The sequence below is a fragment of the Rhinolophus sinicus genome, chromosome 13 (assembly GCF_057876585.1).
Source record: "Rhinolophus sinicus isolate RSI-liver-muscle chromosome 13, RSI-T2T, whole genome shotgun sequence".
Classification (NCBI taxonomy): Eukaryota; Metazoa; Chordata; class Mammalia; order Chiroptera; family Rhinolophidae; genus Rhinolophus; species Rhinolophus sinicus.
The window spans coordinates 20,432,134-20,445,577 of NC_142513.1; the positions used below are offsets into that span (position 1 = coordinate 20,432,134).

The 13,444-nt window shown below is 40.0% G+C and overlaps 1 protein-coding gene across 3 annotated transcripts in view; it reads left to right on the plus strand.

Annotated features, from left to right (window-relative positions):
- Nucleotides 1-8,006: 8,006 nt before the first annotated feature.
- PIGU (phosphatidylinositol glycan anchor biosynthesis class U) overlaps nucleotides 8,007-13,444 on the plus strand; it is a 79,740-nt gene continuing 74,302 nt past the window's right edge. The window contains exon 1 of one of the 3 annotated variants that reach the window (XM_088789191.1): nucleotides 8,007-8,174. In XM_088789191.1, coding sequence (XP_088645317.1) covers nucleotides 8,045-8,174 — 130 coding nt within the window. In that variant the 5' untranslated portion in view covers nucleotides 8,007-8,044. The remainder of the gene's footprint in view (nucleotides 8,175-13,444) is intronic. The other 2 variants (XM_019733685.3, XM_088789190.1) reach the window with 2 other exon arrangements.

The window sequence follows — 13,444 nt, forward strand, 5'->3', positions numbered from 1 at the left end:
TGACTCCTCGATGGAATCAAAGTCTTCACAGAGAAGGAAACTTTAAGAATGGGTCTTAAAGGATAAGTAGGACTTTGCCGAGTGATGACGGGTGCTCTTGAGAGTAGGCAGTGGAGTGTGCAAAGTAGAATGTACTGAGGGAATGACTATTAATAGTTTATTTTCTTGGGTGTAAATAGGGCAGAAAAGTTGGGGGAGAGGAGAGGGAAATAGGTAGAGGGATAGATCATGTTGGCCCTTGCAAGTCGTCTTAAGGACTCCGGTTCTTTTTTAATTTTTATTGGGGAATATTGGGGAACAGGGAACAGTGTGTTTTTCCAGGACCCATCAGCTCCAAGTCAAGTGGTTGTTTTTTTCAATCTATTCGTGGAGGGCGCAGCTCACTGGCCCATGTGGGAATCGAACCAGCGACCCTGGTGTTATGAGCACTGCGCTCTAACCAACTGAGCCAACAAGCCACTCCAGGACTTTGGTTCTTAAACTAAATGCAAAGGAAAGCCTGTGAAGGATTTTAAGTGAGGGGTCAGTGATATTCATTTGTTCATTCATTCAACAATGGATGTCGGGCATGGAGAATGGGTTGGAGAATGGAAAGTAGCAACAGACCAGTCAGGAGAGTATAGTCGACACCTAGGTGAGAAATGCTGGTTCCTTAGACCAAGGTGGTGGCAGTAAAGATGGAAAGGAGTAGGTGGATTTGACTGATGGTGCCCTTCCCAGAGATAAGGAATTAAGGAGGAAGAGTGAGTGAGTTGCTGGAAGGAAGATCATGAGCTTCGTTTTAGATATTTGGAATTTAAAGTGACTTTGGGATATCCAGGTTGCAATTCTAAGAGGGACTTTGATACACGTGTCTGAATCTCAACAAGAGAAATCTGGGCTGGAAGCAAAGAACTGAGAGTCATCAACATACAAATGCTAAGTGAAGCCAGGGAAGTATGTGAGTCCTTTGGGAGCCTGATTAAGAACTTTTGGTTGCAAGCAACCAAAGACCCAACTCAAACTGGATTAAACTAGAAAAGGAATTTGGTTGAAAGGTTCATCAATAATGTCTTCAGGCAAGGCTTGATTCAGTGGTGCAAATAATGGAACGAAGATCTAGTCTTTTCTAATTTCTCCAAAACACTTCCTAGGAATTGGCCTAATTCTTGACAGGCCCTTTCTTTGTGATCACATGGGAATGGCTCTGCCAAGGCACCTGTCCTCAGGGTATTATGTAAAGCCAGGTCTCTGGTTCCTTTTGGGCCCTTACAATACTTGGGCCCAAGGCTTTGAGGAGGGAACTGGTTTGGGTCTCCCAGTGGGCCTCACCAGAGACCTAGCCCAGGAACAAGAGGCAGCTAGGGTAGGAGTCAGATGGTGAGAACTCTGGTTTCCAGGCCCAGTGCCACCACTGACCTGCTGTGTAATCCTAGGCCCCACACTGCTCCTCTTTAGGCCTTAGTTTCCCAGTCTGTACAATGAACTAGATCAGGCCTTTCTTCCTTTTTCAATCTTAAGGTTGCCTTTCATTATTTTTCCCTACGTGCCACTGCCATCTACTCACTCCCATTGGTTGTTATTGTTTTTAAGTTTTTGTATAGTTTATTTCTTCTGGTAAAAAAAAAATAAAAAATACCATCACAGATTAAGCCAATACAGCCTCTTTAATCCTTCCTTTTGCTTTCATAGCAACCCCTGACTTTTTTCACTCTGCTGTTAGGATTCTTTTGCTGATTATTTTGAGTTCTTTTCTTATCCAGGCCGTATCCTGCAAATCTATGTGTGGGTTGACTTGCATAATGCAAGAAATTGTAAAGTTGATCAAAGTCTGTTGTTTTGCCAAAATGGGTTCAAATTTGAAGACAAAGATAATTATCTGGTGTGTTCTCATACATTTTGGTTAGTTTTTCTTGAATTTCTAGTTTAGGTACTATTGCCTTCTCAGGGTAAAGGACCTCTATGACCATTTGCTTCTGTGGAAAAAATTAATATGTCATGAACTTTCTCGCCTGGCTTGTTACTTACGTCACTCATAATGGTAGCTGGTCATCAGGCAGCCAGGGAGGAAAAAAGCCTTCAGTTGTGTTTAAAGATTTTGTATACTGATCAATCTGAGATTGTTGCTCTAACTTTCTGCCTCTCAAATTTTTGTTAATGAGAGTCTCAGAGAACTGTTCCTCAGACCTGTAGAGGAGTCAAGGTCTGAATGCTGGGGATACAATATGGGGAGATTTGGGAAACAGCTGATCAATGCTACTGGCAAAATATCTCTTGAGTCTTCCCACTTCTCTCTGCCATGCTGGTCCCAGCCACCATCATCTTTTACCTGGTTGACTGCAGTAGTTTCCTCACTGGTTTCCCTGCTGCCACCCATGCTTCTTCCGATTCGTTGTTCGTTCGGTAGCCAGAGGGATATTTTAAAAATCTAAATTGTGATCACATTCCAACTCTACTTGAAACCCTTTAGTGGCCTTCCCATTCCGCTTAGAATAAGAGTACAACTCAGCATGATGGTCCTCAACGGCCATTTGACCCTTGCCTACTTCTCCAGTCTCATCTCTTGCTCACTTCACTCCACACTGGCCTCCCTCATTGCAAGTGCTTCTCCCCACGCACACCATTCACCACTGCCAGTTCTTTACATCAGTGGCTCCTTCTCGTCCTTTAGGTCTCAGCTTAAATATCACCACCTCAGGTGGGCTTTCCTTGACCACCCAATCCAGTCTATAATAGGTCCTCCATTATTCATTATCATTGCTCCTGATCTATTGCCCTCATGGGTCTAATCACAACCTGCAACTATTTCATTTGTCTGATTATTTCTATTCTGTATGACTCCCTGCTATACTATAAACTCCAATATGGGAGGGACTATGTCTATCTTTCTCCCCATCATTAGTGGTTATTTCCCTTTCCCCGCCCTCCATCCAGCATCCAATCACCCTTTGCCTTCACTCAAAAGTCTGGTTCCCAATTGACTACAGGGTGTGTTGTCCTAAGAATAGTAAATTCATCATCTGACTTCTCACAGATCCTTTTTTCTTTCTGCCCTCCACACAGCAGATATGGCAGATATATAGGACCTAATCTCAATTGATCTCATGTTCTTTCCAAGGAATTTGACTCTTGAATGGCATGATGGAAGACCATTAAAAACTGGTTGGAGTTCATTCATTCCAGTGGTGGTACCTGATGGGCCCAACAGATGATCCCTGCTACCCAGCCCTGTGGTGCTGCCTCCCTGGGTCCTGACTATTCCAAGTCTGGTTCTCAATCTTCTCTTTGGCCCTGTGAACTCCCTCATAGCTTCCTAGTTAATTTTTGTGGCCATAATCAGTTTGCTATTTGGAATAAAAGAAATGTACTAGATGGACTGTATGTCCACAGCCTGGCACAGGACCTGGCAATGATAGGTGTTCAGTAACTGCCAAAGGAAAAACTACCCAGGTGTGTGATTTAGACTCAATTTCTTCCTCCTGGGTAACCCACATATCACCTGGGATCTCTGGTTTCTCAGGAGAGAAATCTCCTTGCTTACTCCTTTATTATCTCACTCCTTTCAGTTCTCTACCCTTCCTTCTCAGCTACAACAACAAACCACCCAACCCAACTCAACTCAACACAACCCCAGGTCCCCTCATTTTCTCAGGCAGAGCAGCTTAACCACGTCTGGCAGCATTCAGAGCCTGGTTATGCCATTTATGAGCTAGGTGACTTTAGACAAATTCCTAAATCTCTTTGTGCCTCAGTTTCCTCATGTACAGGTGGTGATGGGGAAATTAATTATAGTACCTGTAATAATATATATAGTAAATGAGATAAAACATGTAAAAATGCTTAAAATAATTCTTAGCACACAGTAAGCACTCAGTACTTGCTAGCTATTGTGAATATTTTCATCTTTTTGTTGCATAAGCTACTGGATAGTTATGCCTTCAAGGTAATATTTTCCAAATTATGGCCCCTGAACCACCAGCATCTGAATAAATCAAAGAAATTAAGAATGCAGGTTCCTAGGCTCCATCCCAGACCCAGTGAACCACAGTCTGTCAGGCAGAGCTATGAATTTACATTTAAAAATACATCTCCCAAGTGTTTCTGATGTTCAGTCTTTTTTAAAAGATATTGAGACATAATACACATACCATAAATTTCATCTATTTAAAGTGTATAGTTCAGTGGTTTTGGTATATTCATAGAGTTGTACAACCATCACCACAATCTAATTTTAGAACATTTTCATCATCCCCCCAAAAAAATCACATACAAAAAAAATCCTGTAGTGGTCATTTCCCATCCCATACACTGCCCTCCCCCCACACACACACCTAGCCCTAGCCAATCACTAATCTACTTTCTGTCTCTATAGATTTGCCTGTTCAGGATATTTTATATAAATGGAAATATACAATATGTCGTCTTTTGTGACTGGCTTATTTCACTTAGCATGTGTTCAAGGTTTATCCATATTGTAGCATGTATCAATACTTCATTCTTTTTTATTGCCCAGTTATAGCCCATTGTATAGATATACCATATTTTGTTGATCCATCCTTGGCAAATAAAATGGATATTTGCGTCGTTTCCACTTTTTGGCTAGCGATGAATAAGCTATGAATATTAGTGTACAAGTGTATTATGAATAGCTATGAATAGGCTGTGAATATTAGTGTACAAGTTTTTTTTTTTTTTTTTTTTTTTTTTTTTTTTTAGTGTACAAGTTTTTGTGTGGACATGTTTCATTTCTCTTGAATATATAGCTAGGACTTGAATTGCTGGGTCATATGGCAACTCTGTTTAATATTTTGACGAACTATTAAACTGTTTCCCAAATTGGCTACAGCATTTTACATTCCCACCAGCAATGTATGAGGGTTCCAATTTCTCCCCTTCCTTGTCAATACCTATTATTGTATGTCTTTTACTATAGCTATCCTAGTGGGTGTGAAGTGATATCTCATTGTAGTTTTGATTATATTTCCCTAATAACTAATGGTGTTGTGCATCTTTTCATATGTTTATTGGCCATTTGTGTGTCTCCTTTGGAGATATGTCTATTCAAATTCTTTGCACATTTTTTAATTGCGTTGTCATTTTATTATTGAGTTGTAAGTTATTTATGTATTCTGGATAAAAGTCCCTAATCAGATATATTCTCCCATTGTGATTTGTGTTTTCATTTCTTGACGTTGTCCTTGAAGAACAAGTTTTTAATTTTGATGAAGTCCAATTTATTTATTTCTTCTTTTGCTGCCTGTGCTTTTGGTGTTATAACTAAGAAACCATGCCTAACTCAAGGTCATGGAGATTTACTCCTGTTTTCTTCTAGGAGTTTCATAGTTTTAGCTCTTATATTTAGGTCTATTATCCATGTACACTCATACTTAAGAACCACCGGTTTGGATTACATCTTCTACCTATAATGGCTAATCACTGTTTTTCCCAAAGAGAATCCTCACCCTAAGAATTTTTAAGTCATTTGTTAGGATGATGCAAATAATAATAAAACAGCTAACAATGTATATTGAGTACTTCGTATGTGCTAAGCATTTAACATTATGTAATTATGTACAACCCTCACTATGAGGTTTGTGTTATAATCACCTCCACTTTTCATGATGTAATATATTTCATTCTAAGATAATGTAATACATAAATCTCTTCCTTTTATGTAAAAAGGGATACCAACACTTTGCTTTGTGCTGGTCTCAGCCTATCAATAATTAATAGTATGGCTGGACTAGCCCTTGTGGTTCTTATTATGAACATAAGACGCCCTTCAGCAATAGCCATCAGGAAACTTTGAAAAGATACAGGTCTATTACTTATAAGACGGGGAAATTACATGGCATACCTGGGGCCACACAGCAAGGTTGAGGGCATATATATATATAGAGAGAGAGAAAGCGAGTACACAGACCTTAGGTTCTGCTTTTATTGGGGTCAAGGGTGGGGGCCTAGGGTTTCGAGGAGTCAGTCTTTATTGGTGAATTCAAAACAAAACAGCAGGAATTTAAAGCATGGGAAGAGAAAAAAAAAACAAGTAGCCCAAATGGTAAGTTACTGAAATCAACCAAGAGCTCTAAAACAAAAGAGACTCAGTGAGGGGAGTCAGTCTGGCCCTGTATCTAGTTGTGTGGCTATGTGTTTATTTGAAATAACCATCTTTGAAGTAGATGCCTCAGAAATCAAAGCTTAAGTCAGGTACTTGCACTACAAACCCCCCCAAAAAAAACCCAAATGTCAGGGTTTACACTACATACTTACATCTGTAGGAAGGAACGTTGTGCAGACTAAATAAGCTCACGTGTGTTAAAAGTATGGCACAATGTTTGGCAGAGCAGGGCTCAAAGGATTAGAGTGCCTCTCTCTAGTCCTTCACCATCCCCTCCCAGTGGAGACATGCCCCTCCCACTGGTCAAAAAAGCTAACAGTTCCAGTACTGATTTTTGCATTCTCCTAGCATCCTGCTCCCCTTTTCCCTTCTCTCATCGTGGTTTGTGAGTCTTTTTGTTGTTTTATTCTGAAGACTATTGTTTCTCTTCAACTACTCTCCAAGTTGCATGAAGGCAGGGGGTGCAACAATGTCACTGTATTATTCCCCAACACCCAGTATAGGGCCTGGGGATATAATGATCTTTTAAAAAACATATACACTTTCTGGTTTAAAATTCTCCAATGGCACATGGATTGCACTTTTAATAAAGCCCAAATTCAGGTCCCTACCTTATTGCCCCCCATCTGCTCTCCATCCACATCTTCCATTACTCTTTCCATTTAGACCATACCATACTTGTTTCCTTTTTCAAACACACCTTGTTGTTTCCTGACTCATAGTCTGTGCCCTCCACTTGGAAGCTCTGATTAATTTCTCATCCTTTAGGTCTTGGCTTAAATGTTACCTCTTCCCAGAGCCTTCCCTGACCACCCTGTCCAGTGTTACCACCACTACCCTTTGACCATGTTATTCTTGATCATGCAAACTGTTTCGTTTTATTCACGAATCTGAAATTTCCTTATATATTTATTTAATATTAACTATTATAGCTAACATTTAAGCACTCACCATAAGCACTTTTCATACATCAATGAAGTGGTGTGCTACTTAATGCTTATCAAAGGGCTCTCCAAACTCTGATTTGTAGTGTGTGCTGATTTCTGTGCTGTAAACACTCCCATCAGGAGGGATTTCAAGCTATCAACCTGATGTCACTAAACATTTTGGAAGGGCAGGGCAGTAACACACCATTATACAGTATTTGTCATAGTGATATAGCAGTGGTAAATAACCACAAGAGCACAGATAAAACAAAGTGTAGTAAAATAATTAGAAAGTGATGAGTTTTGAGTATTTATTACCTTGTTTTTAATATAACTTATTTAGATGTAAGTTTATATAATTTAATTTTTGATAACGGCTGTGTTTAAAAGCGACTGGCAAAATTTCTAAGCCTTCCTCAATAGTTTCTAGCGAGCCGGTAGGAGCCAATAATCAGCATATTTATCAGATGAGGGACCTGAGGCACAGACAAGGTTAAGCAATTTGCTTAAACCCGCGGAGCTAATAAATCTGTCTACTACTCCAAAATGTATCCTCAGAATCCAACACAGTGATTGGCAATGGTTGGAGTTCAATAAACAATTGTAAATACATTAATGCATATTTAATACTCTTTAAAAACATAAAAGGAAACATTTTAATGTTAAAACCATACACACAGAGTGAAATTAACATCTCTTTAACTCGCTCACAATCGTAGGAAGATAACTGCCTTTACTCGTCTACTTCCAGCAGTACTTCAGCCCCCGAGCACTTTTATAATTCACCTGTCATCACAGGAGACGTCGCCCAAACCTTTACTACAAACTTGAGACACCCCGCTTTCCGTCGTTCCGCCCTGTCTGGCCGCAAGGATTCCTGGGAGTAGTAGTCCCCAGTCTGGCGGCTCCGCTAGCAGTAGCGACGCGCGCCGGACCGCGGAACTACAAAGGGTGGCGCACAGGGCGCGAGGCTCTTCCTCCTCGCCTTTCCCTCCCCGCCGGCGCGCCCGCCCCAGCTATCATGGCGGCTCCCTTGGCCCTGGTGCTGGTGGTGGCCGTGACCGTGCGGGCGGCCTTGTTCCGCTCCAGTCTGGCCGAGTTCATCTCTGAGCGCGTGGAGGTGGTGTCCCCACTGAGCTCTTGGAAGAGAGGTGAGGACAGCGGCTCGAGTAGGCGGCCAGGTCCTGTCTGTGCTCCCCTGGCCTCTGTGAATGGGAGGCGGGGGCAGTGGCCAAAAGCTCAAGATTCTGAGGGAACTGATTCGGTCTGGTGTCCTCTGAGAGGGCGGAAGGGCGGGGCCTGAGGACGGCTGGTGAGGGAAGGGGGCGTGGGATTGTGGGGTGAGGTAGGGGCCTTCGGGTCGGGATCACCTGAGGGGTGGGGACCTGAGGGGGTGTGTCCCACTCGTGTACTGAGCCGAGGGGTGTGGTCTGAGGAAGGGTCTGAATAGGAAAAGAGCGTGGTGGGTGGAGTGAGAATTGAGGAGGGGCTTGAGATTTGTCGCGTGATCCGCTAGTGGTGCTCCCAGGGGTGTGGGGAGCAAACTTGCCTAAGTGAGGAGCGGATGTAAGGTGCTTAGACGCCTACTCTCAGTCTGGGACTTGCAGTGCAGCTTTTCCTATAGTTTCTTCTTCCTTCTTTAAGTTCTTCATTAAATATTGTTTTATATTAGGTTGGCGCAAAACCTAATATAAAACCGTTTAATTGCGGTTTAAAAAGTTAAAAATAATTGCAAAAACCCCAGTTACATTTGCATCAACCTAATACTAGAGCCTATAATGATACAGAATTTGGGCTGAAAGATACACAGATCCTTCTAGTGGGAGACACAGACAGTTAAAATCATTTATGAAAAGTGTACTTCCAATTCCTTCCTTGGAGTTCTCACCCTGAAGAAAGTGTCCTCTACTTTTCCAGTTTCCTAAGAATGAGGGGATTTGAGCTAACTCTTGAAGGATGCAGAGTTTGGAAAAGGAGATTAGAGAAAGGGGAGTTTCAGGTGACAGAAGTAAACATGATCAAGAAATGTTGAAATATGTGAAATGTCCGAAGCAGGGGAGAAATGGGGTATGGATTAGGTTATGACCAGTTTGAAGATTTTTCTTAAAAAAACTTTTTTTTTTTTTTACGTAAGTACAATATACATACAGTGCCCATATACTAAGTGTAGATCTTAATGAATTTTTACAAACTGTATATACCCATCTAGCCAGCACCCAGATCAAGAAACGGAACGGGCGGCCGGTTAGCTCAGTTGGTTAGAGCGCGGTGCTCTTAACAACAAGGTTGCTGGTTCGATCCCCACATGGGCCACTGTGAGCTGCACCCTCCACAACTAGATTGAAGCAACTACTTGACTTGGAGCCTATGGGTCCTGGAAAAACACACTTAAATAAATAAAAATTAAAAAAAAAAAAGAACACTACCAGCATCCCAGAAGTCCCCTTCCTGTGCTGGAACTTTAAATTCTAGAGTTTTGATGTGATCCCATGGACATTTTGGAACAGGGAATGGAATAATCAATGGGTATTTTATGAATAGAGGTAAGGTTTCCAAAAATACTATACATCTGAGACTATGATAAGCATTTTATTCTCCAGGTATTCTGTGTGTTACATGGTGATGTTTTCCCCATTTTACAGTTGAGGAAACTGAGATTTAGAGATGTTAAGTAATTTGCCCTGGATTCCCAGTGACAAATGGTAATAAAGGTAATAGTAATTCACATGTTTGATGGTAAGAGCTTAGACTTGATATCTTTCCGTATAATATTTGCATAATTGCTTGTTGAATAAACTGAATTGTTTGTTGAAGACACTTGGTTCCTGCTTGCTTCTGGATGCCAGAAGACCCAAGGCAGTATTAGGCCTTCCTTTCTCTGCTCTCTTAGCCCTTTATACAGACCTCTATTTAGAGCACTTCTCATCTTATATCATAATTATTTGTTTATATTTGGTTTCTCACTGTACTATGAGCTCCTTTAAGGTCAGAGCTGTTTTATTCATTCCCGAGTCCTTGGTGCCTGACCCAGATTAATTGCATAACTACTGTTGAATCAATATTGAAGGGAAAAAAACATAAGATCTGGTTACTTATGGGATAGACAGGGTGAAGGATCCAAGATGAGGCAATGTCATATGGTGATGAAGAGCACAGGGTCTGGTGTCTTAAGGGGTTGAGTCTTTTTCTGTCTCTGCCACTTACTCTCTGTGACCTCTAACATCTGTTTTCTCATCTGTGAAATAGGGAGTTATAATATGTACCCCATTAAGTGAGGTAATCCATGTTGAAGCTCTTAGCTTCAACATAATAATGAAAATCAAAATGACTAATTCTAAGATTTTGAGTTTAAATGATAGGAAGAACAGTCGTGATATGGATGAAATGGATGAATCAGAAAGGATAGCAGTGTTTGAGGTATATATAAGGGGATAGAATGATAGTCAAAGATTTATGTCTGGAGCTTGGGGCCAATGTCAGAGCAAGAGAAAGATTTGGTAATCATCCATCTGGATCTGCTTAAGTCAAGATAATTATTTGTTTCATTTTGGGGGGGTTACAATATCTGTCAGTCACCTGTCTCCTGAGTATACTTGAAGATGGGATATTTTAAAAAGCCATTGATTGTATTAAACCCTAAAAGACAGGAATTTAAAAATATTGAAATAGGAACTTTTCTGGTTTCACATGACATTTTGCTTTTTGAGTGGCCATTTCTTTGGGTGAAAGGCCTTGGATCCAAATAGATTTTGATTGGCTGTAATTTTTAATGGGAATAAGTAAGAAGTTATATACCTGGAGGGGATGATTCTTGTTTTCAAATAACTGAAGGGTTTTAAATTGGTGTGTTGTCAATTCTTTTATGTGCAGATGATGGAATCCCAACTCAAACTGTCCAAATTTTAATAAAAAGGGAACTTATTGGCCTACATAATGGAATGATCCAAGGGTAGATCCTGACTTCAGGCCTAGCTGGATCTGGAGACTCAATGATCTCATCAGGACTGATTCTTTTTCCATCTTGGTATTGACTGCATTCAGAAAGTCTCTTCCCAGGTATTGGCAAGATTGGCTACTAATAGCCTTTGACTTTTATATCCTCACAGTGTCAAGTCCAATGGAAAGAGGGTGCCTCTTCTTCAATAAGCACAACAAAAGTATTGAAATTGAACCACATTGCACTTATTTGGGTAATATGCCAACTCTGACACCAATTATTATGGTCAGACTGGGTCATGTATCCATATTTACCTCTTTGGAGAGGGGCAACCTTTCAAACCATGGAAAAGGGGGTTATCCCATAGGAAAACTAGGATGCTGTTACTAAAATAGGGGAAATTGATACTGGGCAGGGGGAAATAACAGATATCCTTTATAACAGCAAAGAGATTGCTCATTGTCACTCATTTCTACAGATCCTTCAGTTTATTTGATAGTCTAACTAAAATTTATACAAATTTCCTGGTTGACAAAATGCAAGCATGTGCTTCTTAGTCCAATAAAAATAATAATAACTGACACTGATGTAATGCTTTCTACATGTCAGGCACTGTTGTAAGCACTTTAGGGATATTAAAAAACTAATTTAACCTCTATAATGGCCGTATAATGTAAATTCTATTGTTAGCCCTATTTTATAGATGAGAAAATTGAAGCATCGAGAGATTGTCACTTGCCCAATGTCACATGTATTTTATGTGAATAGCTAGCAATCCTTAAGCGTGTCTGTTCCGCTAGAGTTCACTCTATACCATCTTGTCTAGAAACCTGTCATTTTCTGGCATTTCCTCAACCTTCTGTCATTTTCTGGCATTTCCTCAACCTGAGGATTACAAATTAGTATGGGCTCAGCTTCTTGAGTTAAGGGTAGAGTTCAAGGTATTAGTGCTTATTTAGAAACCCACCTCCAATGCAGCTGTGAGAGTCAGGGTCAGGAGGAACACTTCTGATAGTATTTAACTTAAAAAACCTTTTATTGTTAAATAAAATACAGAATTAGTAAGCCACATACAACAATGTTTGGTACAGTGAATTACTATAAAGCAAACACTTTTGTAATGATCGCCTAGGTTAAGAATCAGAACTTTGCCACTCACTCCAGAAGCCTTTCCATATGTCCCATGTCAATCACAGCTCCTTCACCCCCTCATAAGTAACCATTATGCTGACTTATTGTAATGACATCTTTACATTTATTTTGTTTTATTACCCAAATGATCATCCGTAGACACTGTAGCTTAGTCTTGCCCTGAAAGTTTTTATATGTCTTTTAAGTGTCCCTTACTTTAAGGTTCCTGTCCATACTGTCCTTTTCTTTAGTATTTATCTATTGAACACTCCAGACCATTTGACCTGCGGAGTTTCCCATAGTTTGGATTTTCCTGATTGTATATTCATGGTACAATTTAAGATGTCCTGTGGCCTCTGTATTTTCTGCAAATTGGCAGCTGGATCCAGAGGCTGGATATTAGTACTTTTTTGTTTTTTAGCTTTTCATTTGAAGTAATTTTAAACTTACAGGATATTTGTAAAGATAGTACAGAGAGATGCCATATACACTTCACCCAGCTTCCTCTAATGTCAACATCCCACATAATCATAGTACAGTGATCAAAATTGTGAGAATAACATTGATATAATACTAAACTATAGTAGTTATTCAGATTTTACCATTTTTTTCCACTGTTCTTTCTCTGTTCTGGGAGCTGACTGAAGATCCCATATTGCATTAGTTGTGTCTCCTTATTCTTCTCCAATCTGTGACAGTTCCTCCGCTTTTCCTTGGATTTCATGATCCTGATTCTTTTGCAGTGTACTACTGGTTAGGTATTTTGTAGAATGTTCCCCAATGTGGATTTGTCTAATGTTTTCTCATACGTTGAGATAATGGATTTTGGGGAAGAATCCCACTTACGAATAAGTGATGTGATTGGCTCAGTGCATTGGATTAGGCGGGTACATCCCATTGAAATATCTCATTACTGGTAATGTTAACTTTAATCCCTTGGTTAAGGCAGTATCTGCCTAGTTTCTCCACTGTAAAATTACTGTTTTCCCTTTTCAATTAATAAACATGTTGGGGTTATACGCGTACTTTGGAGCTCTACCCTTTTTCTCTTGAAGTTTTTGCCCACTACTTTTTATATTTATAGGTTGATCTTGCCTGTAGCAATCATTACTTTGGTGTTCTAATGGTGATTTTTCTATTTCCCTCATTCCTTCTTTATTTATTAATTAGAATTTTTCTGTAAGGAAGAGTTGTCCTTATTTATGTATATATCATATCAGTATGGACTCATGGGTATTTATTTTATTCTCAGGATTATAATTTATTTATTTTGTTGCTCAAATTATTCTATCTTTGGCCATTGGGACCTCTTTTGGTTGACTCCTTTTTCCTTTCTCTGTACTTTTGACACAT